Source organism: Platalea leucorodia, assembly GCF_965183815.1.
Source record: "Platalea leucorodia genome assembly, chromosome: 1".
In the NCBI taxonomy this organism is placed as follows: domain Eukaryota; kingdom Metazoa; phylum Chordata; class Aves; order Pelecaniformes; family Threskiornithidae; genus Platalea; species Platalea leucorodia.
Window position 1 is genome coordinate 162,181,448 of NC_138823.1, and position 27,996 is coordinate 162,209,443.

A 27,996-nucleotide genomic window follows, 5' to 3' on the forward strand; every position below is an offset into this window, starting at 1 on the left:
CGGTGACCTGGCCAAACCTCCTTGGATCACTCTGCCTGGCCAGAGGAATGATTTACTAAACCTTTTCCTGAGGGATCCTCCCCTTTGGGCCGAGAGATTAATCTCATCAGCTCTGTGTGTGTGTGTGTGTGTGTACACTCAGTATTTCACTAAATCGAATAACGCTGTCATCTCACTCAGCTCCGTCTTCCCTAAACAGGAATCTGCCTAGTTTTATGGATTCGTAAGGAGCTGGGATGCTGCATGTCCTTCTCCGGATCCTTCTGTCCACCCTACTCCACTTAAAATACCAAGGAAATTATTCAGAAGAATTAAACCTTTATTGCATCCTTTCCCCGAGCTGGTAATAATGACTCTTAAAACATGCTCCCTATATTTTACAAAAGGGGTTTTACTAGCAGTTTTGGGGAAAATTGTAATAAAGCTCTAATTCTTTTGAATAATTTCCTTGTTATCTTTTACTGAGTTAAGCCCAAGTTAAAAAAGAGATATATGGGGAGGGGGTTGCTACACAGATGTCCGTGGACGCTGTGAAGCGTGAGTCATGGTGTGAATATAGAAGCCCTGAGTTGTCATCCCTGGTGAGCAGGGAGGATGTATTTCTTAATATTAAAGTTCCTTTTTTAATTTTAAAAGAAAATGACTTAAAGCCTCCTGTCCTTTTGAGACTGGTTGTCAATGGCATCATTGCAGGTTACCATGGCAATATATGCTGAGATAATAGATTAACAGCCATTGATTGACTAGAAAACTTAGAGCTCTTTTATCGTGGGATATGCCAAATGTATTGACAGAAAACAAAATTCAAAGTAATATCCTCCCTTGGCATTACACCACTGCTGTTCTCGGCGCTGCATGGGCCCAATTTTACCTCACCTGGCTTAAGAACCAAAACATTTTGAAATAGTCGGTGCTTTACCAGGTTTTTTAATACGCCAGGGCACTGCCCATCCCTGCATCCAGTTGGCTGGAAGGGGCAAGCCCTGGGTATTTGATGGCTCCGTGCGCTGGCCATGGGGGTCCCCAAAGGTGGGGTGACATTTTGTCTTGAGAAAGGGGGTCATTTCTGTTACGTGGGGCTCGTTTCTGTTACGTGGGGCTCCGCTGTTTCAAGGCATTTGTGAAAGAACAGGGGATACAAGCAACGAGTCTTTAAATCCTCATGTACAGTTACGTACTTAACCACAGATGTCATCGCTAGTTTGATGCTTTGCCTAAAAACGTATTTAAACCCTATTATTTAAGTACAGCAGGAATGAAATCACTCTGCTTAGGGAATAAATGCTGGAGCAACACTTACTAATTGCAGATTCATTATCGGCTCTGTAGAGATGCAACTGGGTGGTCTCTCTAGAGCAACATTTTCCAAACTTTCCCAGTTGCAAGCCTTCCTCTGGCTTGATTTTGGGATCCAAAATGTTAGCAATAACTTTTGAATTTGTTTAATTTGCAGTCCTGCACATAACTTCTGGGCAGGTGCCTGGGAGAGGGAGAGCTGGGGGGCAGCAGCCCTCTTTCCCTGCCTTTTTCTCCCCACCAGTGCCTCCCAGTGTGCTCTACACATGGTTAGATCGTGGTCCCCCCACTGAACGTTGTGCCAAAATTCAGCCTGGGATTTGGAGGCGGCTGGTTTAGCATCCCTGCAGGCACTGAGCAATGGGAAGGGGCGGGCGGGAGCTGCTGCTGAAGTGGCTCATCCCAGCAGATGCTGCGCTGCAAGGTGAGCGCCCAGCAGCCTCTTCTTTCCCAGCTCTGCTGAACCATGCCGTGGTTTGAGGGATAGCTCTTGAAAACAAACCCAAACCTCAAACAAAGGGCCCGACTTTCATAATCACACATGCAAGAATGCATCCGCAGTTGCTTAATTGCTACGTGCAATTACCCTCCAAATTAGAGGGCAATTACCCCAATTCAGTGTACAATCTCTGTCATTTTATATTATAAAATTACATGTACAAATAGCTATATAGGGACATAACTAAGTGTTTGCAAATAACTTCAGTTGCATACACAGTTTCATGTATAAAGCCCGGTGGTTTTGACAGTTAGGCAAACAGACTGTCTGGTAAATCACTCAGTGTTTATGCAGACTATTTTGACACATCCCATCTTTTCATATATACTTTCATTTTAGGTTTTAAAAAGGGGACAGGCAGAGATAAAGAGCGGAGATTTATAGCAGCTTCAGCCTTGGGGAAGATATTCCCTATGTATCTAATTATGAGTTAGGAGCCCAGCAACTGCTAACACCTAGACCTGGAGTTGCTACACTGGATCTTGGCTATAATTTAGCAGCTGTTGGATAATGACACAGCCTCAGTGATCTGTCGGCAGCTCCAAATTAGGAGAGCAGAGTTTTGTCTCAGATCAGCAGCAAGGTCCCGTGCCTCAGCAGGCTGAAGTCCTTCAGTTCCAGAGGACCCTTTTTAATGAGCTCCCTCTGTGCCTCGCAACTCCCAAGTAGAGGAGAGAGGTCTTCCCATGCCGCACGGTGTTTCGACTGCTCTTCCCATCATTACATGCCTCAGATAGGTGCTGGGGGTCTTGCTTGGCAAAATCCTAGTGATGCTTCAGTCATCTGGAGCAGAAAATTGACCCAAGGGAGCTGGCATAATGATAGTTTCTCAGGACTGAGGTCAAAAAGTTGACTTCCACCCCAAAAATGGGTCGTGGTGGGTAGCCTCCCTCTGCCTTCATGATGTATTGGGAGTTTTTTGGGCTTGGTGGTGTTTTGTGTAAAGGTATTTGTGTGTGGCTTTTGTTCGAGGAAGGTGTTGGGAGAAGCCACTCTGCGTCATCCCCAAAGTGCTGGGTGGATGCAGTGGGATGCCAGAAACCCATCTGCTCCTGCAAAGCCTAATTCTTCCTTAGACAACTTCGATTTCAAACAGGACTTTAGACTTTATTCCTTAAATGACTATTTGTGGATCATGGCATTAAAATGTTTATTGTTTTTGCCCAGCTGCTAACACGAGGCTCTTTTCCATGGAGAGAACTGGGGCTGATAGCAGGCTGTGCTGCTGGAGATGCCATGCTCCTGCCCGATGGCATGCTCCTGCTTTGCTTGCTCAGCGTTTTCTGCAAAGCGCTGCCTATGCAGCGAGGCGGTTCTGCCTGCGGTAGTTTCTACAGACATAGTTGAAACATCTCCCCTGCAAAATGCACACATGTGTCAGGGGCGAGCAGATCCCTTCTGCGTTTGTACCTCTTGCCTGTACCTAATGGGAATCCTTGCTGGGTAGGAAACAGCTTTTCTTCCAACTTCTACTTTGCGGCTGGCAGAGTTGGGTTAGGTGGGAGGGGAACGAGGCCCCAGTGAATTAAACCAAGTTCCGACAGCGATCTTCCAACACTTGCTTAGCAAATGTTTTATATCTTGTTATACCCAAGTCCTGTTGACTTTCTGCCAAAAGCTAAGCATGGGTGTCCTTACCAGGCAATGCCACCAAATGAAGGAGGTCAGGACCTTTCCTACCACGTGCCAATGCTGGCATGAGGGAGATGGCAAGAGCATCATGGGGAGGAAAGGGCAGGACTGGGGGGACACAGCCCCTTTAGTCCATCTCAAGCTGTGGTTTGTGACTGCACCCCAAGGCTTTTGTTTCAGGAAAAGCTTTTTGTTGCCAAAATTAATCCTGTCCCTTCCCTCAGCTGCTCAGGTTTGGTTCAACACCTCCCTTGAGCCACGTCGTGCTGCTGTGGGTTGAGGGAAGTCGACTCAAGTCCAACCCCCCCCCCTTGTTGCGGTAACGCATCAGCTGCGTCCGGTGGAAGGAGACAAGCGCTTCCTGCATCCATTTTGGGGCAATGCCCTCTGATTTTTGAAATGAGAAGCAGAACATGGCTGAATTGTGCCTCTCCCACCTGTGTTGCTCTGCAGAAGTGCCCAGCTCAATGTTTCTTACAGGCCTCTGTTGGCTGTGGGGGAACGGGCACCTCCATACCCATTGCCCAAGGGGGAAAGAAGAGGCAGGAAAAACTACGTGGCTTCCCGGAGATGCGGGAGCGGAGCTCAGATTTCTTCCTCTTAGTCCCTCAAAGGGACAAACCCCTGTTCCAATTCCCCCTTCCTCCATTCAGTTGAGAGTTTTAACGCAGCGAGTGCAGATAAGGCAGTTAGCTACAAACTTTGGTCTCTGCATGATCCATTACAGAGCAAGGTGTGAGTGCTTCTTGATGAGCTAACGCAGCAGGTAAATTAACACCCAGTTCTGGAGCCATGCCCCTTCCTGCTGAGACCATCTTGGGCACAAACAAAAGGGTTTCTTGCGGTCCTGAGCACCCAGCAGGATGAGGATCCTTACCAAACGGCTTTTTAAAAAGATCTGAAAGCAGGTAGCAAACACGCAGGTTTTTAAAGCGTCTCCTTAATGCAAGCATCCTTAGGAGCTGTTTTAAGGAAAACATGCATGTATTTAGTCATCCAAAACTTTATACATGCCTTTATTCAATTCATCTAAACTTTGACAGCAGGGGAAAAACTGCGAAAGGCCTTTTTCCTGGCGCGGTTGCTGTTTGCTGAGTTGAGTTTGCATGTTTGCAAGCAGATCTTAGTCTTCAGCCGAAACTTGTTCCAGAAAAGACAACTGTCTTGGGGGAAGGGAGCCTGGGCTCAGCACAGGATTTAGCAGACTCAGTTTGCTGGTCCCAGAGCCGATACAGCTCCTGCTTCACATCTTTTTAACATTCCCTTTTCAAAGCACAGTGGAAACATCAAATCTCACCGCAGCTTTGTGCATTGCATTGGCCCTCGTTGCAGGTAGAGAAAACAGAGGCTACGCAATATTGCTCGAGGTTACAGACGGAGGTGGCTGAGCCGGGATTAGATTTTGGGGCTGTTTCCCAGGCCAACGGTTCATTAAACCTTCCTGCTTTCTGGGAGATGGGGCTGGGGAGGGAGAGGAAATTTCCATCTAGGGATTCATTTTGGGATGATGGAAATGATATTACAAAATGTATTTCAAGGACTGGAACAGAAGGCGATAGTGAATATTAGCTATCAGGTATCAGCTGGAAGCCATGTGCGGTATTACAATGAAGCTAAGATTTTTAGTTATTCCTTTATAAAAAGATATCGCCTTCCCTGCACACAAGACGATGCTCCTTAGCTTTCCTCCTGATTTAACCAGTATTTAGCAAAAATGCCTAATCTGCCCTAACAAAGCGTGGTGTAAGTATCAAGAGAACAAATATCAAGGCTTTAACAAGGAGTGTCAATATTGACACTGTTCTGTGTTGAGGGATATTGGTAGGTTGTTTTTATTATAGTAAGCAACTTGTCAGAGGAAAACTCAGATGGAGCTTTGCAAGTGCCGATAAAATCTGCAGGTGCTATTGAAATTGAGCTCTTGTTCGTGTGTGCTTTGAATATAATTTCCAGTTTCAGAAGTCAGCTTTATGACTTTCTCATACCCCTCCTCCCTTGCAGTCTCTCCCACGATGCAGATTAAACATTCTTCCCAAAAAAGAGTTATTGAAGGATTGAACACCTCTTCAACTTGCAAAGACATCTTCCTAGTCTGATTAGTTTGCTCTGTATCGTGAAAATTACCCATCGCTGAGGCCAGGTGTGGGTATCAGGAGCAGGCTGGACACATCACCCCTAGCTTGTGCAGAAACTATGGTTTCTCCTGTAACCTTCTTGCAGTTCCACTTCTGGTCCGTGCCAGGTCATCTGCACTCCTTGCTTGAGGACTGTTGGCAGCAGAAGGTTGATTCCCTACAACAGATTAGGCTACATTCAGTAGCTTGAACACAATCTCTAGCTCAAGTGCCACCTCTAAAGGGCTCTCCGTGCACTGCAAAATTGGAGGTGAATCCTGCCACCAGGTAACAGCTTGGAGACTTGGCAACTTGAGGAGTTTCAGGCTGTGGAAAGGCAGGTCAGGCTCTCCACAGCATCCTGCGCACTTGGGACAAGTCGTTTAATCTTGGTGTGTTGGATCTTCAGTTGGGAGTAATACTCCCTTCTCTGACTGGGTGTGGTGAGGGTACTTATACATGAGTAGTGGATGGGTGTTCTGGTATGGAAACGATGAAGCTACAGAAGCTATCTGGGGCCTGGAGCTGGTGCCTGTGTCCAGGCTGGGTGTTTTCTCTGCCAGCTGTAAGCCACTTGCTGCTCAGTGTCTTATGAAGACTGAATTGCATCACCTCGTAGATGTGCATCACCTTTCAGAAGTGGTTGGTTTGCCATGTTGAGTGGGAGTCACAGGCTGGGTTGCATTTAGATCATCCAGATATGGCCCTGGCTGCCTTAATCTCAGCATTAAAGGTTGCACAGCCTTTGGAGAAGATAGACTCATGAAAGCACTGCAAAATTTTCCAGCCAGAAACTTAGTTCTGTGCTTTGCAAAGGTCTGGCTATTCTGGGAGTGCAGCACTTTCATTTCACCATCCTGCGGGACTCATTCGTGTTTTCTACCCGGTTGTCAACACATTTTATTGGGATACCTACATTTTCCATGATTGCAATCCATCAAAATAATGGCCAGGTCTGACCTTGCCTTAGGTTGGGTAATCCCAAAGAGAGATGCCTGCAGGGCATCTCAGGATTTACGAAATCACAAGCTTCATGGTACCTTTTCTGGTTGTCTGCTTACGTGTCATGTGTTTGTTTCATTCTTCTTCCCTTTTTAAACTAATCCTTAAAATGCCACAAAGCAGAATATTTTCAAATGAAGAGAGGATTTCTGAGGCTTAGGACAGAACAAGTCACCTGCAGATATCAGTGTTCCCTTGCTTGACTCCATTTTTAATGGATGCGTCTGTAATTGTGTTTCAGTTCTGTGCCGTGGTGGCTACGGGGGAGTTGTTTCACTTGGGGCAGTAGCAACTCCTCGGGCCTTTGGTACAAGGCTCTAAAGGGGGAAAGACCCACAGGCTCCGGACACTCCTTTGTTTGTGGTGGCCAAACGTCCGTTTGGGGTGGCCAGAGTTCTTTGGGGAAGAGAGTTGCTTTTTGCTGAAGGTCTTGCTTGGGTGGAGAGGCAGCGTGAGCTGTGTCAATCACAGCTAAACCATGGCATTTATCATACGGACACTTACCCAAATAAGCCTGAACTGGGATCTAGGTGAGGAATAGGCACTGGTCTGGCCCTCCTCTGCAGGATGAATATTCTCTATTTTCAGTTACATCCCAGCCACGTAAGAAACCATTTATTTTTAGGTGGTGTTTCCCAAAACAGTGGTGGAGAGGGAGGGTAACTCCGTTGTGTGACATCCCAGCAAGCAGCAAGTAGCACCCTGGAAGGTTGTCTTTCCTAAACAGGGTTTCTGTGGTTAGAAGGTACCGGGTATGGGTTGCCTTGTACATGCCCCTGTTAGGGTCCTGTGGGTGAAGCACTGGCCAGAGGAGGCCTGGGGGGGTCTGAGCTGGGCTCTTGACTTCACCATGAGCTCCTGTTGCAAGCCTAGGCAAACCTGGCCTCTCTGTTCCTCGCCTCATACCAGCAAAGGAGAATAACCCTCCACACCATGCTGAAGCTCACATCGATGAGCTGCTTAGCTCCCAGGGAGGCAAATGTATGCATCACCTAAAGCAAAGCCACATGGAGATGCGTCTCCTGGGATCTGTTTCTGATTTTGCTTGAACCTACTTGGGGTTTGAATTTTGCTTCAGGACCAGGCCATGGGGAGGCTGAGACAAGGGAATGCATTTACTACAACGCCAACTGGGAGCTGGAGAAGACCAACCAGAGCGGTGTGGAGCGCTGCGAGGGGGAGAAGGACAAGCGGCTCCACTGCTACGCCTCCTGGAGAAACAACTCGGGCTCCATCGAGCTGGTGAAGAAAGGCTGCTGGTTAGATGACTTCAACTGTTATGACAGGTAATAGCCTAACTATTTTTTCTGAATACAGGTTTAATTGTTCCTCTAAGTGCAAAGGCTCATGATTTTTGCATCGAGGAAAAGAAAGCAAGTCCCAAGTCAATTGGCCCATTCATCCCCTGTAATTACTTCTGTAGCTAATGCGGCTCTCAGAATTGTCACTTATCGCCTTGACTTTCTAAATAGAAGCTGCAAAAGGCACTTTTAGGTTTTTTTGTTGTGGGTTTTTTCTTTTCCTTAGCAAAGCTTTGATAATTCTGGCATGAGTTGAAAAACGTGTCCTGTACCATCAAATGAAGAACAATATGTTCTTCCAAGAGCATTTGGCGATATAAAGGAAAACTTGGAATCATTTGGAGCTCTCTAGAAAAGCACAGATATCTGGGGGTGGTTAGAGGTTGAGATATTCTGGCGTTTGTGATGTTGCAAAAAGTTTCGCTGTTCTTTGGCTGAGTTAAGAGATAGGCCAGGAGAAGGATTGGGGCAGCAAAAGCAATACCCGTGTTTGTGTGTGGCTGCCTGTAGCGAGCTGAAAAGGAGCGAGGTTTTGTAGTACGAAGGCTCCAGCCTCATTAAATAGCTGAGAAAATAAACTAGTCTTTTCTCATTTCCCTTGATGCAATTCTACAGAGGGGAAGGGAATTACAGCTGAAGAAAATAGCCCTCTGAAGTTTCAGAGTTTAAAAGGACAATGCTCAGTAGCTGTGGACTCACTCAGGGTTTCTGTTAAAAAATCCCCAGTGACCAACCAACCAAGCCAAACCCATCCCTTTCAATGAGGATTAACAGAACATACACTTCAAGGATTTCCCTGGCTATAACGCCAGTCTAGGTTGATCTCACCTTTGTGCAATTCCCAGCTGCGCACCTTTGTAGCTTCTCATTCGAAATGTTTTAGGGCATCAGATCCTAAGCTGTGGGGCTTAAGCTGGGACTAGATTTCTCCCATGGCTGGAGAGTTTTCTCCCTTTGGTGCTGTACACTATCCCTGCTTTTGTGCCCGTTGTCTTAGCTTATCCCCGCTGTGAGTCGTTCCTCATCTTCCTTCTATTATTAGCGCCGGGGTTACTTTCCCACCACACCTATTCCCTTGCCAGTTGCATAGCCAAGCTCTATATATAGTTAAATTTTTATTCTTTCCCGATAAATCAATCCACCTTGGCCCATTAGTCATCTTAATGCTGATCCTTCTGAGAACAGAAGGTCACTCTAGTTTCCTACTTCGAAGCAGAAGTGTTTACTGTAAACAGATTTCTCCTTTCAGTGCCTGCTCTCATATACAGTGACACTTGTATTGTCACTGAGTGTCTCTGTGCAGGGATGTAGTGGTTCTTAAACTTTGTCATAATGTGTTGCTCTGTTACAACAGTAAAAAGTTTCCAGGGCTCCTCACAAGCCTTTTTGCAGCCCCGGGGTTGAGCATCCATTATCCTGCAGCCTGATTTCTTCAAAGCTGCAGTTCCAGGGCAAAGCTAAAAGATCTTCTGAGAATTAACAAACCATACAAGTGTTGAAAGCAACATTTGAAATAAAGGTTAGCTTTAATTAAATAAAGGCTGTTTAAATGGAGTCTTTTCTCCCCCCCGCCCTTCCCTTGAGTGCCCTTGGCAGTCTTTCATACAGGTAATGTTGCATCCCAAGATGGCAAAAATGGCTAAAAAGATGATTTTTCGATCGACGGTGCTGTGCTGATGCCCTTTCTGTCTCTGTCTTCAACACCTTTGGCTGCCGAGCTCCTGGGTGCAGCCTCGGGAGATGCACCTGTACCTGTATCTGCTGTATCTGCAAGCGTCCCCTGGATGCAGGGCAGGCTGCAGCTCCTCTCCTAGCGCAGGCAGCATGTGCTGCTCGGTGCCCAGCGCTGCCTCCTTGTCGCTGGAAGGTGAAAAATTCAGGAGAGCAAGGGTTGGGATGTTGAGGGTGATGGCTCCTTACTCTGTTCTTTATCTTAAGGAAACAAGAACGTGGCACATGTACATTTAAGGCTATAGGAAAAAGGTAGTGTTTAAAAATCGACTTGTGTGCTCTTCATTTATTTACACAGCCCCACCGGCGAGGTCGTGTTCACGTTCCCTTGCAGAGCACGTGAACCACTACGAAACGTGCCCTCGCTGCCATAGAAAAATGTGTCATTCTCTCCCACTGTCTCATTTGTAATTTTTGCTAAGTATAACATGTCATATGTACCTGGATGGCTGCCCTGAGCGCACACCAACTCAAAGACAGGGATAATGAATTGCAGATGTGGAGCAGGCTGTTTTCCCTCATTAGCTTGATTTCTTAACCAACAGATTTAGCAAAGGATGTGTTTTCTGTTGAAGACTCCAATACTGATGCTGTTAAATCCAAATGGCTTGTTATCTGATTTCACGAAAAAACATTTGGAAACATTGCTTAACTTGTTGAAACATCTTTGTTCATCTGAATAAGTCAAATAGCTGCTTTTTTTCTTTGAAGTTTAAAAAAATAAAGGCCTGAAAAACAAACCAAGTGCTTCCCAGCTGAGACCTTTCAGGAGACATTTCAGCTATAGCCGCTTTTTTCTCCCCAAAAGGAATAAAGCACCGAAAACTACCCCGTGTTATGATTGAAGAGAGCCCTTTCCGTTCTTCTCGTGGCAGTATGTCAGTGATACCACAGAAAGGGAGGCTTGGCATGGGTTCATAAATGAGTAATAATGTCAAACACATATGATTGTTTTGCTACTTCCTCCGAGTGGTCGAAGGAAGGAAGTTATGCATATAATTTAGCTGGGCTTCAGGAAATAGTTTGATACAGTTCTCTGCGGAGAGCAGCTCTGCAACCTTAATAGCTAAAAGCAGAGGGTAATGTAGCAAAAGGTGGCAGGGAAGGGAAGCAGGCATTTAAGAAAGAGAAAGAAATGACTGCTAGAGCACTGCAAAAATCACTGCACGTCTCTTGGCATTGATCTGTGGGAGAGGGAGGATGTGTGGAAGTGGAGTTGGTCTGATCCGTGGAAGTCCCTTGCACAGTGTGGAAGGAAACCTCAGTGCTGAGAAGGCTGTAGCGCTAGCTGGATAAGAGAGAAATATGAAAAATGAGAGCTGCAACCCGATTTTCTTAAAGGCTTTTGTGCAGGAATAAGTTTTTTAAAGGAGGAGGAGATGGCACTTGAAAATTAAACTTTAAAAAAGAACTAAAACCTGCAGCCTTCCTCCTGCCCGAAGCAGGACTGTTGCTGCTGCTGTCTGGTGCCCTGCTAGTGCATGTAGTGATGCTCAAGGCTGTGAGAGCAGTCTTAGCTCAGCCCTCGTCACACATGCTTTATGGCACAATCTTTAATTGCATGATCAAATGCTCCTCTCCCCTGACAGCCTGCGTACAGGCTGCGGGAAAGACACTGTTCAGGGCAGGAGGCATTTCTCCATCGTTTCGCTGCTTCTCATTCAGTTAGTGGCGGCGGCTGTTATTTATTACTCGCCACCTAATGCCTTTGGTACATATGGAAGCATTTGTTTCCTTTACGGTCTTTTCAAGGATCTTTGCTATCCACTGGGGTATTTGAGTGCCAAGTTGTTTTCTGTAAGTGGAGACTGCCGATCTGTGCAGCGCAGCAGCAGGAGAAGGCGCGTGGAGAAGACGATTCGGGGCAGGTCGGCTCCCAAAGACGAGAGGCAGGAGTTGGCTGACTTTTTTTCTCTTCCCTTCATTGCCATGTCTGTCCCTCCCTGATGCAGGCAGGAGTGCGTAGCCACAGAAGAAAACCCTCAGGTGTTTTTCTGCTGCTGCGAGGGCAACTATTGCAATGAGAAATTTACCCATTTGCCTGAAGTCACCGGCCCAGAAGGTGAGTGACTGGGTGGATGGGGAGTTGGGGTCTCTTCCTCTAGACCCAGTTTGTGATGACTTTGAGCTGTTGGATGTTGAGCAAAAAAATACATCCGACAGGACACAAAGTACTGTCTTCGTTACAAAGTCCAGAAATCCTTCTGCTGGGATTCTTCAAGAATAGTTTTTTAATGTTGTTTTACTCTGTAGGTAAAGGCTGTTGTACCAACACCTTGTATACCATCAGTAGGGATCAGATTTTCTTTAGTGGGCTCTTACAAAACAAAATCCCACACAAGGGGAAGAGGGTGATGTGATTTATGCAATATGGGTCAACTCAAACTCTTAAAAGGTATTTGACACCTTCTTCATTAATTTTCATAGATCGTAGGTCTCCAGGTATCTTGGGCATCAAGGATTTTTGTATTTGATTGGTCTTTTCTTGGTCTGGGGATTGAAAGGGCATGGGTATGCGTGTCAGCTTTCAGTTTGTGGATATACTTCAAGGAGGAAAAGTAATAGCAAGTCCTTCTTCAGAGGCTAATAGAAAAATGATGATTCTTTTAGCTGTAGGCTTGCTAAAGTATCATTCAATAAAAATTATTAAAGTAGGTGGATCTTTTCCTTAGGATGGTTTCTTATGCTATCAACTACCTGCATTTATTGAGATGTTCCAGTAGACCATTGTCAGATTTTCCTGGGCTTTCCTATTAGGTTTTTAATTGTTTACATGGGTTTTATTATCTCCTGTTATTAATGTACCCGTAGCAACCTAGTAGCAAATATTCTTTCTCTCACAGTTTTTTGTTTAATTTGGCAAGTCTTGCTATTTTTTCCTTCCCTGTCTCCAACATAGCAACATGGCTCCATTTAGTATTCCCATTGTTTGTGTCTCAACTGCACTGATGTAATTTGGAACAAGAACTACTGTGGGAATAGTGCATTTGATTGTGGCTCCGGCAGCATTTTACTAAAAACTGACATCTTGTCAATCACTGTAAAAGGCAAAGCAATGCTGCGAGGGATTTCGTGCTCACTTAATACATTCAGAAGGGTTAAGAGGAGGAAATTTTCTGCTTTTACGTACCCCAGCAAGAAATACCTATCTTAAATAAAGGTCAGATGGAGGCTCGGCTTGCAAAGTGTGGTTTGGACCATTGTAACTCCATTATTAATAGCCATATGGAAATGAGTAAACTGCAGAGCCTTATGAATGCTGTTGGATGTGATGGGACATGCCACTAAGCATTGTCAGCTTTGGAGTAGAAGGAAGAATGGTGTTTGGTTGCATCTGGACGTGTAGCTGACAGTGCTGTTGCATGCCTGAAGGATCCTTTCCCTTGTTTACCCTGCTCTTTTCTTGCAGTCATATATGAGCCGCCGCCGCCAACGCCCTCCCTGCTCAACATCCTGGTGTACTCACTGCTCCCCATCGCTGTCCTCTCCATGGCCATCCTCTTGGCCTTCTGGATGTACCGTCACCGCAAGCCTCCCTACGGGCACGTTGACATTAACGAGGTGAGGGAGTCGCTCCTCTTTATTTGGACCTTACAAAAGGCACGGAGGCTGCTCAGTATATGTTCACATCCACTTCTGCTTCACTCTTTTCAGGTGGCTGAACTTTTCTTGTCTATCTTTTTGAAGTTGGTGGTACAGTTGGCCTCCGTGGTGGTGTTAGCATCCCCTGTGAGGCTGACAGGTTTAGACGGGGTTATCACCATGTCCGAGATTACTAAGGGATGGAGTTACACAGCCCTGCTTGGTGGCTGCCCTTCCCCCCAAACTCTCAAACCCAGTGCCTGATTTCAGCCAACTTTGCAGAGGAGCAGAGATCAGAAAGATGATAAAGTTCCTACCAGCTTTATGGGGCGAGAGGAGATGCTTTCCCTGTAGAAGCTCAGTTTTTATGAGCCATCAGAGAATGCATGCAGGAGGTCACTCTCATGGCCCGAAGCCATCGGGAACTGGTCCTTGCTGGCTTTGCTGTGCCCTGAGCCTTCTGGTTTCTTCTGAAGAGCTGAGCAGCTACCTCTCCCCCCCTCCTCTGCCCATTACAGCCCATACTGTGAATCTTTCCCGTCTGAAAGCAGATAGGACAGAGCTCCAACCCCACGCATCCTGCGGGGTTGCGTTGTTCTCCTGGACAAAACACAGAGTTTAAGCAGATACGATCTTTATGATGCTGACAGATCTTTATGATGCTGACAGACCTGTTTGCTGCCCATTGATAGGGTTATGTGAAACACACCTAATAAAGTGCAAAACAGTGGGAGGTTTTAGGTGTAGTTGGCTGTTGGGTCACAAAGATCAAAAAGTTCCTACTTTTGGCAGGAGGTAGCCTTGAGGTCATCGGTGTTTTACAGCCCAAAATAGCTCTTGCTTTGAAAACATAGGAGAATTCAGGCTTTGCCAGAGGATGGCAGGCAGTAGTGACACACAAAGTGACACTTGGAGGCGTAGATTGTTATATATGTTCTACCTGCTCTACACAAATACCCTACAAAGCAAGATAGGGAGTTTCGGGCTGCTGTTGCTGCAAACAGTACATCTAAATAATTTGTATTAAATAAAATGTCACTTCTTTACGCCTCTTTCCCCATAAGCAATCTCTCCATTCCTCCCCTCCCTTTGCTTTACCGTCCAGCTTCAGCTGGCGCCAATGTTTTTCTCTCATGCAGGACCCCGGCCCGCCACCCCCTTCTCCCCTGGTTGGCCTAAAGCCTCTGCAGCTCTTGGAGATCAAGGCGAGGGGACGCTTTGGCTGCGTGTGGAAGGCTCAGCTGATGAACGACTACGTAGCAGTGAAAATCTTCCCTATTCAGGTGAGAAGGGTATTGCATTAGGTTCTCACTTGCTGGGCTTCCTCACCGGTGCTGAGATGCTCTAAGTGCCTATGGAGGTGTTTTTAAGACCATAACAAAGATGCATTTGGACTCTTCTGCTGGGGGGAAAAGTTCAAGGACCCTCCCTTCCTACACTTTTCTCTGTGTTATCTCATTACCAAAGGCTTCCTGTAGTAGTAGTTGTTCCAAGAAGGGCAAAACCAAGCACATTTTGAAATCTACAGGGTATTTTAACTTCACTGCAAATGTCTGTGTTGTTAAAGTCCAGCGAGGCAGCGTGCAGCCGCGATGCCCGAAGTGCACACAAAGGACCAAAGCCCCGGCTTTGTGTGTCCTGCCTGGATAGATTGTAAATCCAGACCCGAACGTAGCAAACAGTTTACAGCTTACAAAGGCACGGCCCCGGAGCTGTGCAAGCTAATTGCGCTGCAGCGTTTCTGTCAGCTCACGTCTTCTGCTCTAGGAAACCTTTGAACACTGACTTGACTCTCTAGGAATTGCAGATGGAAAGAGAAAAGCAATCTAAAGTCAAATGAAAGAAGAATGACTGAAACATCTTTGCGCTCCTCCTCTACCTCTTTCTTTGTTAATTTTTCACCCCGTATTTATTGTCACAGCGTTGCTAAAGGAGACTTGCACATCTTCCGTCCAAGGCAGCTGTGACCTACTAGTAAATATTCAATAGAGCTGAGATTAGATTTTGCAATCGTCACAATTACAGCTACAATGCAGATCTGGGTGCTGTATGCACAGGCTTTATTCTTGCCAGCATTCTTAGGAAATCTTGACAAATCTTATTTCTCAGTGAGGTTGGGTTTGGATTCCTCCCCCCTCCCCACACATGTGCTTTAGGAATGGCTGAGGATAATTTTGGAGAAGGGAGACTGAGAACAGCAACTTCCAGTCTTTCTTCAGCATCTACCCTTCAGGAAAACAGCCTCATTTTGAAGAGATACATCCCTTCCGAATGCCGGAGGATGATATTAAGAGGAACGTGAGGAGCTCTGACTGAGCTGAAGGAGCTGTTTGCTTTCAAGGGAAGCGTGATCTTTGATGGTGCATTTCTCCCTGCTTTAGGATAAGCAATCTTGGCAGAGCGAGAGGGAGATTTTCAATACTCCTGGCATGAAGCATGAAAACCTTTTGCAATTTATCGCAGCAGAGAAAAGAGGGACAAACCTAGAGACAGAGCTCTGGCTGATCACAGCTTTCCACGACAAGGTAACGTATCATTGCACATACATTTTGGGAAGGCAGAGAGGTGGCTGGTTGTGAAGCAGCAGGATTTGGTGTCTAATATTCTCCCAGAAGCTCCCCTGTAATCTATCCAGTCTGTCCCTGGTGAGCCGTGGCTCAGTGGTAGCGGAGAAGTGCTCCTGCTCCCCTCCTTCAAAGGCCCCTCCTTTAGCTTTCAGGGCTTTCCTACACAAACATAGGATTAATAAAGGTAGGACCTGGGGAGAGAGAGAAGCACAAAAGGCCACGGCTCACATATGTGGTGGTCACCATCTCTTAATGTGCGTAGACGAGCACGTGGGAGCCGGGTGTCGCAGACCGTTGCAGTCCCAACTCGCCCCTTGCAGATGGGCTCCGTGTTTGCTTTTGAAGCTCGGGGCATATCTCCCATTTCATGGATTGCTTTAGCTATCAAACATGACTCACACTTAAAATAAAACAAACACACACAAATCCGGGGTTGAGCCAGCAGCGTTATCCCTCTGTTTAATCCAAGGTCTACTGAGTCAATCATTGCCACAACCAGCTGATACAATGCATCACCTTCTTGCATGGAAAGCTTTCCCCTTCCTTAGGTTAGATGAATTTCTCTGTTTTGAGGTGATTTTTTCCCTTCCTTACCTTCTTCCCCTTCCCTGGCAGATTAGGAGGCTCCTTTTAGACATCCAGGTACTTTCTGTGCTGTCAAGGGCTGAGGACTCACGAACACTTATGGTTTTTCTTTCTTTTTTACTTTCGCTAGTGATTTTTTTCCCCCTGTTAAATCAAGGTTCAAATTTCTCAAGCACTCATTAAAACCATTTTCTAAACTGATGAGTTGGTACCTCTGTCACATAGCAGGGTCTACGATTAAGACCGTACGATGTCCTGTTTTGCAGGGCTCTCTGACGGATTACCTGAAGGGCAATATTATCAGCTGGAATGAGCTCTGCCATGTTGCAGAAACGATGGCCCGTGGCTTGTCCTACCTTCATGAAGATGTCCCTTGGTGCAAAGGTGAAGGACACAAACCTGCTATAGCACACAGGTACGGCCTCTTTCCTTAACGCCATTCAAGTGCTGTGTTCAAATGTTCGCAACCTCTTTGAAATGATGCTGTTGAATGGAGGAGGAGATTGTGCTGTTAGGAAATAAATGCTTTTTAACCCGACAAATCCTATGCTAAGACAAGAGGTTTTTTCAACCACATATGAAATGGTGAAGGGCAGGTAAGTGTCCTGTCTGTGAAACAGTCGATATGGTTGGTAGTGGTTTATGGCAAATGTCTGAAGGGTAGGTGCTTCCCTCTTCCATCAACTCTTCTCTTGATATGTAGTGGGAAGGGAAATCTGGTTGCTGCAGAACCGCTCTTTGAAAGGACTGTGCTTGATAAATCATGTTATAATCCGCGTATTTCTAGATTTGGTCCCTATTTTTCCCTAAGCGTTTTAGACTGATAACTCCACTGCGTGTCTTCCCACAGAGCTTTTATCGTTAGGTGAGAAATGGAGAAACTGTAGAAATGCAGAAAATGGCTGCTATTTATTTTTCACCGTAGTTTTGTAGTGCCCAAATCGTGCCAGGGTGCTTATGAGAAACACCAGAGCAGGCACCATGGTGCCTCTGAGACCTCTTGGCGCACACTTCAACCCACCCAGGTGGCAGCACTGTGGGGACAGGAGAATCCAGAAAACAAGGGGTTAAGCCATCCTTATTGCAACAATACTTGTTTTAGCCCTTCTCTGCAGTCCCACATTGCTTGCCCTGGACTAAGTCATCACTACGGAGCGGTTTGCTAGTGGCATGGCAGGAGGGGGGGGAGTTTTCCAGAAGGGATTTACGTGGGCTACACGCCGTAATCCGCGGCCGTACTCCCCCGCCACCCACCGCATTTCATCTAGGAGGGACTTAAACCCCACGTCCAGCTGCAGCAATTTGTACCCGATCTAGCGGGGCCATCTTCATGGACAGCAAGATAATCCCTGGTTTTGCAAGGGTGTTCCTGCCCCCAAAACAGCCTCCCTCTCCGAACCTGAAGGTTTCTGCGAGCTGGGGGCTGTTGAAAGAGCCTGCAGCTGCCTTTGTGCTGCTCCTGGAGCTGACCCCTGTGTCCCTGACATTTGTCCCCGTGGAATAAAGGCAGTGGTTTATACACGAAAATTCCTGAGGGTGGGGAACAGAGAAAGGCTATAGAAAGGCTTTAAAGCAACAGATCGTGCTCATTAGTGTCCCCATCCATTTAGCAAATGATGAAAGATGGAGAATGCACCATTTGTGTGAATTTAGCACATACCTAGGGAGGAGGGATTTCAGGGCACAGGGGATTTCCCTCGGATTACCCCACTCCTTTTAGTTTTATTTTTGTTTTCAAAGAAAACACCAAATACATTTTAAATCTGGGAGGGGGGTGGTATTTTTGAGTGGCTTAACACAACGCGTGCGAAGATGCTGGAGGTGGCAGGTGGGACTCCCCCAGTCGCTGCTGGGCAGGGGCTCAGCCCGCTCCTCACTGGCCCCCAGCACTGCAAGGAGGATTAAGGTTATGGGATCGCTTGTTGGTGCGAAAGTGCCCCCACGTGGAAGCTGAAAAGAAAATCTCTGCTGTCTGAATGGAATTAACGCACCCATCATTCATAGTCTGCTCGCTCTCTTATTCCCTAGTTTGAAGCATTACATGGAAAGAGGTGTTTTCTTCTTTTCAGGCCACTCTCCTTTATCAGGGACCATTTTAGGATGGTCTAATGCATACGGTGTAAGTGGGAATTCTGTTTGGCATGGCTTGGATTAGGTCTTTCTCCCTGTCCTGGATATGTTTGCATTGCAGCTCACACTTGCCAGTTCAAGGTGGTTTGTGGAAGGAGGGAAAGCATGGGAAAATGGGGAAATGTGTGGAAATAGGGGGAAAAAAAGAAGCAGGAAGGGAAATCCCTGCATCACGTATCACGATGTAGTAGTTAACTGTTGAATGCCCAAAGGGCAGTGTGGGTGAACAACAGCAGCAAATGCCCATGCAATAATACTGGTTTACATCTCGCTTCACTTTGGAAACACGTTGTTCAGGCAGACGGTCTGATAATTTCTGTGTGGTCCTCGTTGAGCCACTGTTTTACAAAAATCTCATGCGTGATCTCTACCATCCTGGAGGGCATAATCCCCTAATGCTGACCGAGCGAAGGAGTTTATCTCTGTCATTAGATGATGGCTGTTTTCTAAGCCAGTGGGGAAACTGCTAGAGCATGGAAGCAGTCAGTCTCTAAGATGACAGGTATTAGGTAAATGGTGGTATTCTGTGTAACGGCGGGGTACAAATGTTTTGCAGGCTCTGCAAAACTGTACTGTGTCCCTAGAAACCCCATATGTCCCCTTGAGGTGATGGAGGCTGGCTTCTGCTGGGGTTCCTTGGCTGTGTGATGCTCTCCAACTTCACACCCACTTCCCCTGTCTTAATCCTCCAGCCAGAAATGCCCATCATGCTGTGTTTAGCTTAAAAAGGAAAAATCCTTTCTTCTGATTTTTTAAGCTCAGAATCAGGAGCTGGGTGGTACAGGATGATTTTTGCTCGCGGTGCTTTGAGCTGGTGCTCTGGCACCCGAGGCTGCAGCGAGCAGCCCTTCTCTATGGTCCAGCAGTTTCTCTCTTCCCAAAGAATTTTGACAGGTCTCTCTACTGCGGAACAATTGTATCTGCCCTCATTAATTATTTTGTGCAGGCCTGCAATGTCCTGCAATCAGCAGGGTCACCGAGTGAATTGATGATAGGGAAATTATAATGCTGAGCATACAGGACAATTGCCATCTGCTGTCTAAGGTCTGTAATTTAATTACATTGCCAAACATTCCTTTTCAGATGAAAATGCGGGAAGCCCAGGGAACAGGGCTCGACTGGTTAGGCATCTCGACCCTCCTCCACCCCGCCTTTCCAGCCCCTGCAGATTTACCTGAGCTGCCCTGAAACAATCCCGCCGTGGCACAGGACTGACACAAATGTCCCCTTAAAGCCACCTTCGAGCACAGACCCATCATCCCTACTGCAAATGCTTACGCCTGCCCGTCCGCCGCCCGGCCCCATCCCGACAGCTCCTCTGAGTGTGGGCTCCCCCCCTCCCCTGCTTGCTTTCCAACCCTCCGAATTCTCCAAGGAAGATCGGTCCAGCAATTAAAACATAAGCGTAATAGATGACTACGGCAAAAGTCTGTTGAAGTGTGTAGTCGGGGTGAACAGAGTCTCACCGGCATCTGCCAATTTCCAGAAAGATCTAATTTTTTAGATAGGAGCAAACATCCTTACTAGGATAAATAGCAAATTCACCTCCTTAACCTGTCTTGCGTTTGCTGTTGGGAGCGAGCAATGTAAGAAGCGCCCAGAGGTGGGGATCTACCGCTGGTGCTCAGAGCAAGAAATGGTGCCTTACAGTGCCTGCTCTAATTAAAACACCCCCTTCATATCACTCCTTGCTTTTATTTTGAGATTAATTCACTGCAGACTTGGCTGGCTCTGTGCCGGGCAGCAGAGGGCTGCTTGGTTGTGTTGTAGGGGCGCAGGCAGCGAGGAGCAGCCGAATTTGCCAGCGCCGGCCGTGCTGGGGAAGGAAGGAAGGAGCTGATTTACTGGGGGCTGCTGAGCCTATAGACTTCAAACGTGTTGCAATGTGATTTAGACACATGCCTTAATAAACCCTTCCCCAACTTGCTTCTTGGCTTGTCCATAGGGACTTCAAGAGTAAAAATGTCTTGCTGAAGAACGACTTGACGGCAGTGCTAGCCGATTTTGGACTAGCTGTACGGTTTGAACCTGGAAAACCTCCAGGGGACACTCATGGACAGGTAATCATTATCTTTAACAATAACATTTTAAAGAGTTGGGCTTGCCATAGCTCCTCGGGAGCGGGGGGTAGTTTGTATAGGTGCGTTTAATTCTCTTCAAGATACGTATTTTCCATAAAAGCTTGTGCTCAGACATAAATTGCAGGAGCTGCTTTGATCTGGGTGAGCGGGGAGAGCGCTCGGACCCGCCCAACCGCTGTGCAGGTGGAGTCCCCCCAGCCCCGGGGGGCAGGCGGCTTCTTCCTTCAAACACGCGACTTGCTGACTCTTTATTGTCTTGGTATTAAATATTAATACTCCTAAAATTATTCATTTATTTTTAAGAATTCAGCCAGGCTGGCTGCTTGGGTGACCTTTAGCAATGGCAGATCTTGTGAGCTGGCTGTGCGCTGCGTAAACAATTTACTGTGTTTTTATGGGTTCTTAATTTTCTGCCTTTGCGTTGCGGCGAGCGGCCCCTCGTTCTGCTCTCGTGCCGGGGCACAGCAAGGCCAGCATCCCCTCCGCGCACCTCCGGGGATTTTTGAATGCCCGTCTCCAGCGCAGGCTCCCTCTTTACCTTTATCTCAGAAGGAGCGAACACTTTTCTGGGTTAGCCCCCCCCGAGCTTTCCTCATTTTTGCCCTCTTTTTTGGGGCTTTTCCAGTATTTTCCGTGCCTGTTCACATCCTGGCTTCCCCCTGTCCCCACTGCCTCAGGTAACAGCAAGAACAGATGAGAATTTCCTAAAGGAAAATATTAAAGGCATTTCAATTCCCGTGTTAAAAAGGTGGGGTTTTTTCCTTGCTCTGCTCTCCACTCTCCTACATTATGGCTATAATTCCGCCACGTGTATAACCACAACCACATGAGGAGCTCGGTATGGCTCTGCCTGGACTAAACACAAGACAAGCACTGTAATGAGGACTGAATCCCCTCAAAGCGAGAGGGGATCTTTTCCGAACAGATCACAGCAAGCCAGGGCAGGGTAGACTTTGAAGGCTCATGCTTTACCACTCCTGTGGATGCAGGAGACTTGTTTTATCCAGGGCTGTCAAACCAGCACCTTTTCCTACCATTCCAGGATATATCAATTTCGCTCTTCTCTTTTTTTTTTTTTATATATTTAATTTTTTTTCAGTGAAAGGGGATTGAACTCACGACGACTGTGATAACCAAGCCTGACTTGGCCTCAGGGTGTTTTGTGTGTCTCCAAAGACAGCATTTTCTCATGCAGCCTGTGCTGCTGGAGCAAGATGCGGTGGGACGCAGAGAAGGCAGGATTTCATCCGTACTCACCGTGCCGCGCTGCATTTAAATTAGACCTGTAGCGTACGCTGAATGAATATCACACACGTAGCCGTGCACTTTGGCTTTTTCCTTCAGGTAGCTTATCTAGACTCGAGTCCCCTTAATGAGAATCGGTGTCAGAAGAAACCAGCCCCCTTTTACTTGTTTTTCGAGTGAGGTGCAACTTTAGCAGAAGTAGCCTTAAGGCTAATGAAACCAGCTGTCATTCATCTCCAACCAGCGGAGGCTGACGGCCCCAACTGGAATGTAACTTGAGTTGTGTTTTTTCTCTGTAGGTGGGAACAAGGAGGTATATGGCTCCCGAAGTGTTAGAGGGAGCAATCAACTTCCAACGAGACGCCTTCCTGAGAATAGACATGTATGCAATGGGGCTGGTGTTGTGGGAGCTAGTCTCCAGATGTAGAGCAGTTGATGGTAAGAATAAAGATCGTCTCTTCCCTGGGGAGGGCTCTGTTTCAGCGTGGTTTAGTGGTCCAGAGAATGGGCCTGGCTTTGTTTAAAAAAAAAAACAATCAGTGGTGTATTTTTATTAAGCAGCTAACCTGTTTTTCACTTGCTTGTTTTTTAACATAAGCTGTCATTCTCTGTAGATAATTATCTTTGTAGTGTTCAAATCTCAAAGTGCAAGTCTCAAAGTCTACACCGGTTACATTGCAAATTGGCTGAGAACTCAGAGGGAGAAGGAGTAGGTGATTCCTCCATCAGTGCTGGGTGTCCTTTAGTCCTGAGCCCGCTCTGTGCTGCTCTCCATGGCACTCTGCATTCCTGCCTGGGACCAAGGTGGGCTTTGAGCTCCAGAGAAGAGCCACGCTCAACCTCACTTCTGCAGGACAGTGTGGTAGCCTGGATGGGATGCCCAGAAGTCAAGCACCTTGGTGAAATAGCAGGAGCACAGGGCTGGAAGGATCTTCGTGGGTCAGCAAGCCCATTTCCCTGCTATCATAAGTCATTAGGTATTAATCTTTGACTTCAAGCCCTCTCTCAGCAGTGGGCTGAGTTTGTTGTTCCATATACAGCTTTGGAGGATCTCACTTTCTCCTGAATGATCCAAAAGAATGAACTTTCATGGTGTCTCCTTTCTCAAGTTTTTTGTCCTAAAATGATGCTGCAAAATGGGGCATCTTTTTGGTCCAAATAGCACATCTGCCCTTTGGTGACACCCTTGCCACTTGCAGGACCTTGGCCCTGGTCAGGGAAGCAGTCATTTCACTGTAGTAGCTCCAAGGCTGCTTGCTCCCAACTTCTTTCTTCTTGTATAGATATGGGTGCTCTGGACCGAATATCAAGCTCATAAATTAGCAGTACCTCACCTGGACTGCAAATGTTTTTGTTAGTATTACGGTAGGACTGAGGAGCTTGATTATAATTAGGCTGTCTGCATAGGTGTGTGGTAAGAGAAGGTCTTTTCTTCAAAAATCTACTATCTAGCCAGATACAATGCTGGAGGAGCAGGGAGGTAGGAGCACAGTGGGGTGAAACAGTGGTACCCAGATCACTTATGTAGAAATCACCCTTCTCTGTTGAGGCCCCCCCAGATATCCACTTGGATTTTTGCCTGTCGTGTTTGTGATCTCCTTCCAACTCTTAGGCAGCAGGTGGCCAAGATACTCCAGGGGCCATACACAGCACCGCTAAATCAGAGGGAAGGCTTCCTTTGGGATGATGGGGAGTTGCACTGAACCTCATCTGCACTTCTGGCTCAGAAGTGATGTTGTGTAAACAGCAAATTTGGCTTGGAGATCCCCAGTGCAGCTCTTCATAGCCTTGATTCCTCCTGGAGCAAGAGGAAGGGAAGGTCGTGAGCGTTACTGTGCCATCCGTTGGAACGAGCCTTTCAGTTTGGTTTAGCGACTGGCATTGTGTCAGCAAGAACAACGATAAGCTGTTTGAGTGATTTCGGGTTTTTTTAGAGTACCTAATCATGGTGTTGGTGTCAGAGTTCATGACCAGCTAAAGTGGTCAGCTCTTTTATTTTAGTCTGGAAAGGTCCTCTTGAAATATCTCCACTCTTGAAAGAGGTCACTCTTTGCTACCGAGAAACCAGAAGTGATGCCACGGAGCACCCTGAGAAAGCCCATCAGTTAAGCTGGGCTGCCGTTTGTGAGAGAGCATCTACGCGTTGCCAAAAGCCAAATGACGTTTCAATAAGCAGAAGTTATTGCTGCCATCCGGCATCCGCACTGATACTCATAACAGTTGTCTCATTCCCGTGGCCCAGGGCAGATCACAGCCATAAGTGGTATAACTAAAGCGTTCAGAAATCATTTTGCACTTAGGAGCTGGTACTTGGGACAAGTGCATCTGGCTCCAGTGTGTCAGGGCTGACTCAAACCTATGAACAAGCCAGATCACAAAGCAAGAAATTACAAGTGTTGTGTATGCTTGACCTTGCTAGTCAGTGCCTAAAATGAAATTATGCTCATGCTGAAACCTTTCTCTAGGTTATTGTGTGTTGAATTGCTATGCTAAAATGTGAGGATGACGGGCTGATTTGCTCTTTCTATTAAAATACATCACGGACTACCCGGCAAGCCTCCTCAAAGGAGCGTGGTGGGATCGGCAGGCCTGGCTGAGGGTTCACATTCGTAACTCGATGAGGTGGAAAATGCGTGGCCAGACAAGCAGCAGGGACAGCAAAGTCCATTGTGCAGCAGGAATGTAAATCACATTTGTCTGCAATGCCATGTGAACGTCAGGCTTTGCTGCGGTGGGCTGAGGTTGCTCTGGAGCCGCAGCTCACTCATGCACGGGGAGGACATGGCTCTGCCGAGGACATTTCTGTACTAACCCAGTTCTCCACGTGCACCGTAGGTCCGGTGGATGAATACATGCTGCCTTTCGAAGAAGAAATAGGTCAGCACCCATCCCTCGAGGACCTACAAGAAGTGGTGGTTCACAAGAAGATGCGCCCTGTGTTCAAGGATCACTGGCTGAAACACCCTGTATGTCCCTCCTGGTCAAGGCTGGAAAAAGCTTTCCTGTGTGATGGGAACGAGGGATGGGTTATGCATCACTCGGTAGCTTCAGGGGGAAGCTAAGCAGTCCGCCCCAGTGCACAGACCTTCTCCCTGGTGTTGGAGAGAGTCAGCTCCGGGGAATGAGGGGTTGCTCAACGCCTTCATGCTCCCCTTTCCATTTGTCCCTTGTATTTAGGGAGTAAACCAGCTGATTCGAGTCAGCCAGTGGAGCGTGTGGTCGTTCAGTGGGACTCCTTTAATGTGGTGAAAGAATGGCAAATAAAGTCCCTTTCATTAAGAAAAAGAAAATAATCCATACCATCGGAGCCGCGTTCCTCACAAGCTAGATAGCATGCAAGACCTGAACAATTTTTTTTTGAGGACAAATTAATTAGATGTGAAGGCAAGCAGACAATGAAGCAAAACGCAGCGTGGGTTTCCCAGAGGTAGATCATTTCAGGCTCGTGTTTTTAATAAAAGGTGATGTTTTTTTTCAGACTGGGAAACTGAGCAGATGATGAAATCTCGCAGGGCTTCAGTAAGAAGCTGAATGCCTCTATCCTGACCAAACTGCCACGTTTTGGCTAGGCTCAGGTGTACTAACTCACTGCCTAGAAGTCAAGGAGAGCTGTGGGTTGTAGATAAAGATGAATGTTCCGATTCAAATGAGGGTTCAAATAAGAGCTGCGCTCTTCCAGCAGTGTTGAATTTGGTTATTTTGGGGATATCGACAGAAGTGATTGCAAACAAAGCAACGGTTTCGTAGTAACTGGTATGGTGCTGCCAGCTCTTACGGGTTTATCATGGGAATCGTAACACTTGATGTCTTTTAAAGCTTTAACTGCTGAATCTCAGGATGTATTTTGATATTAAAAAAAGTACTTTTGGCACTATGAAAAAAAGCTGGATGTGACCAAGCCCTGCAGCCTGAGAAAGCAGAAGCTTAAAAAGAACCCAAAACACATATTTAAAGTAATTTTTAAAGCTAATCTCATGATAATTTGCATACCGTGGAGAAAACACTAGCTTTTCTTCGCAGCGTTAAGCTGTGTTAAGCAGACCTCCCTGTCCGCTGCAAAGATGGTCCCCGGAGCAGACTTTGTTGCTGAAGGTGCTTTCTCCCCCTTGTTGTCCGCAGGGCTTGGCGCAGCTCTGCGTGACCATCGAAGAGTGCTGGGACCACGATGCGGAGGCTCGGCTCTCGGCGGGCTGTGTCGAGGAGCGCATTGCGCAGATCCGCAAATCTGTAAATGGCACTACCTCGGACTGCCTCGTCTCCATCGTGACGTCCGTCACCAACGTGGACTTGCCGCCCAAAGAGTCTAGTATCTAAGTCCTGGTTCACTTTTGTCTTTCCAGACTCAGTGGATTTAAAAAAAAAAAAACGAAAAAAGTTTTAAAAGCAAAACACACAAAAAAACAAAACCACAAAAATCCAACAAACACATGAATGCAGCTGCTATTTTATCTTGACTTTTTATTGTTATTGTTATTATTATTATTATTATTTTTTTGGATTGGATCAATTTTACCAGCACATTGCTCTACTGTATTAAAAAAATGGACATTTCAGCAAGCATTCAGGTGCCGACTAATGAATGCAGAAAAGGTGCAGGTACCTCAGAACCTCAACAAACTCACTTCAGTTGTTTTTATTTTATTCAGTTTTCTGGGTTTCTCTTTATCAGTCTGTCTTCTGAGCGGAGCATCTGTGACATAAAGGAAAACCACCTACCATCTTAGAAAACACAATGCTGCAAACTGTGGAGGAAACTTAAGACTGTTATATAAAGAAAACACCTTCCTCAAAAGGATTTTTTTCCCCATTTTGTTTTGGTTTTGGGTTCAGTTCCTTTTTTTTTTTTTTTTTTGGAAGTGAGCTTCAAAAAAAAACAGCAGATGTGTCTTTTACGGATCTAACGGGTGTCATTGTAACATGGAAAAAAAAGTAACTGGGCGGAGAATGTTAATTCTTGATGGTAGAATTGAAGGGGGGAGCGTAGAATAGGGGTGGGGAGAGTGACGTTGGACTTGGCAGCATTTGGGGAAACATCATTTGCTATGGAGCTACTTCTCAGGTAACCATTAGAGGAGGGGAAGGACATTTCTGGGCAGAGTATTAACGGCTGCAGCGTATGGAGAAAGCTGAGTTAAAGAGCCAGTGGTTGTAAGCAAGGCGCTAGTTCTTTCTTCCTCCAGTATCTCGGGCTTGGGTGGTAAAAGAACAAAGCAGAACTGTCATTACCTTTTATTTTTCTATTCCAGGTAGTAATGGGAAGGATGCTTTTAAGCAGTGTAATTGGAAGAGGTGGGAAAGTGTGTTGTCGGAAGCACTTTGGTAAAATACTGGAAGATGGGAAAAATTTAGTATCTCGCTTTAAGCGCGAGTCGGTTCAGGAAATTCGGCTTTGGGGTCGATCATCTGTCAGCCCAAGCTACCGGTGCAGATGGCGAAAAGAGGAAAAGTGTGAAAACTGGCTCTATAATTATTTTTTTCCTTATTAATTTGGGGTTGGGGTGGGTGGAGATACCTGCACTGGTGGCAGAGGGCTCCCGTAGCATCCGCGCAGCCTGTGGGCGGCCCAGTGGCAGGACGCGGAGGCAGCTGAGCGGCAGCCGTGGTTATCGCAGCGTCTCTCTGACTGGTTTCTTTGACGCTGCTTTCTCCTTACTCTGTGACGAAACTCTTTTGTCTTAAAGTGGTGCATATTCTAAAATACCGTTACTCTTATTATGCCATAAACTCGCTCTAGTCAGTGAATGTTCCTAATGCTGCTGATTCAACATTGAAATATTTTTTTAATTTGCAAAACATGCAATGTTTAAAAAAAAAAAAACCTAAAAAAAAAAAAAAATACCACAAAACACACACACACACACACGTTACGTGGCTTCCGAGGTTTAAACTGAAAAAAAAAAAAAAAGAAAAACTTCATGACCACAGACCACCTCAAACCAGAAATACCTCAGAATTTTCTACTTGTATGAGTTTTATTATATATTTTGTTAGTTGTGTTGTCTTGTAGTAAGTATATTTTAATGTAAGTTGGCTTTTATGACAAGGGAGTTTTAAAAAAAGAAAAAAAAGAAAAAAAGTTCCAAAATCTTTTAGGAAGTGCTACCATTTTTTTTTTGTTTTATAAAGCACCATTGTAAATAACTGTATACAGTTGTAGAATAACTGCCTATATAAGGTACCTGGGCATTATTCACTCTTATTTGTGAAGGCTGTTTTCCATTCTGTGTTATT

The 27,996-nt window shown here is 46.2% G+C and overlaps 1 protein-coding gene across 1 annotated transcript in view; it reads left to right on the forward strand.

The window, feature by feature from the left end:
• ACVR2B (activin A receptor type 2B) overlaps positions 1–26,265 on the forward strand; it is a 97,259-nt gene extending 70,994 nt beyond the window's left edge. Inside the window, exons 2-11 of the mRNA XM_082303967.1 lie at positions 7,622–7,829; positions 11,528–11,637; positions 12,985–13,136; positions 14,297–14,440; positions 15,539–15,682; positions 16,576–16,724; positions 20,385–20,499; positions 22,065–22,203; positions 24,601–24,731; positions 25,885–26,265. Of these exons, the coding sequence (XP_082160093.1) occupies positions 7,622–7,829; positions 11,528–11,637; positions 12,985–13,136; positions 14,297–14,440; positions 15,539–15,682; positions 16,576–16,724; positions 20,385–20,499; positions 22,065–22,203; positions 24,601–24,731; positions 25,885–26,079 (1,487 nt within the window). The 3' untranslated portion in view covers positions 26,080–26,265. The remainder of the gene's footprint in view (positions 1–7,621; positions 7,830–11,527; positions 11,638–12,984; positions 13,137–14,296; positions 14,441–15,538; positions 15,683–16,575; positions 16,725–20,384; positions 20,500–22,064; positions 22,204–24,600; positions 24,732–25,884) is intronic.
• Positions 26,266–27,996: the final 1,731 nt, after the last annotated feature.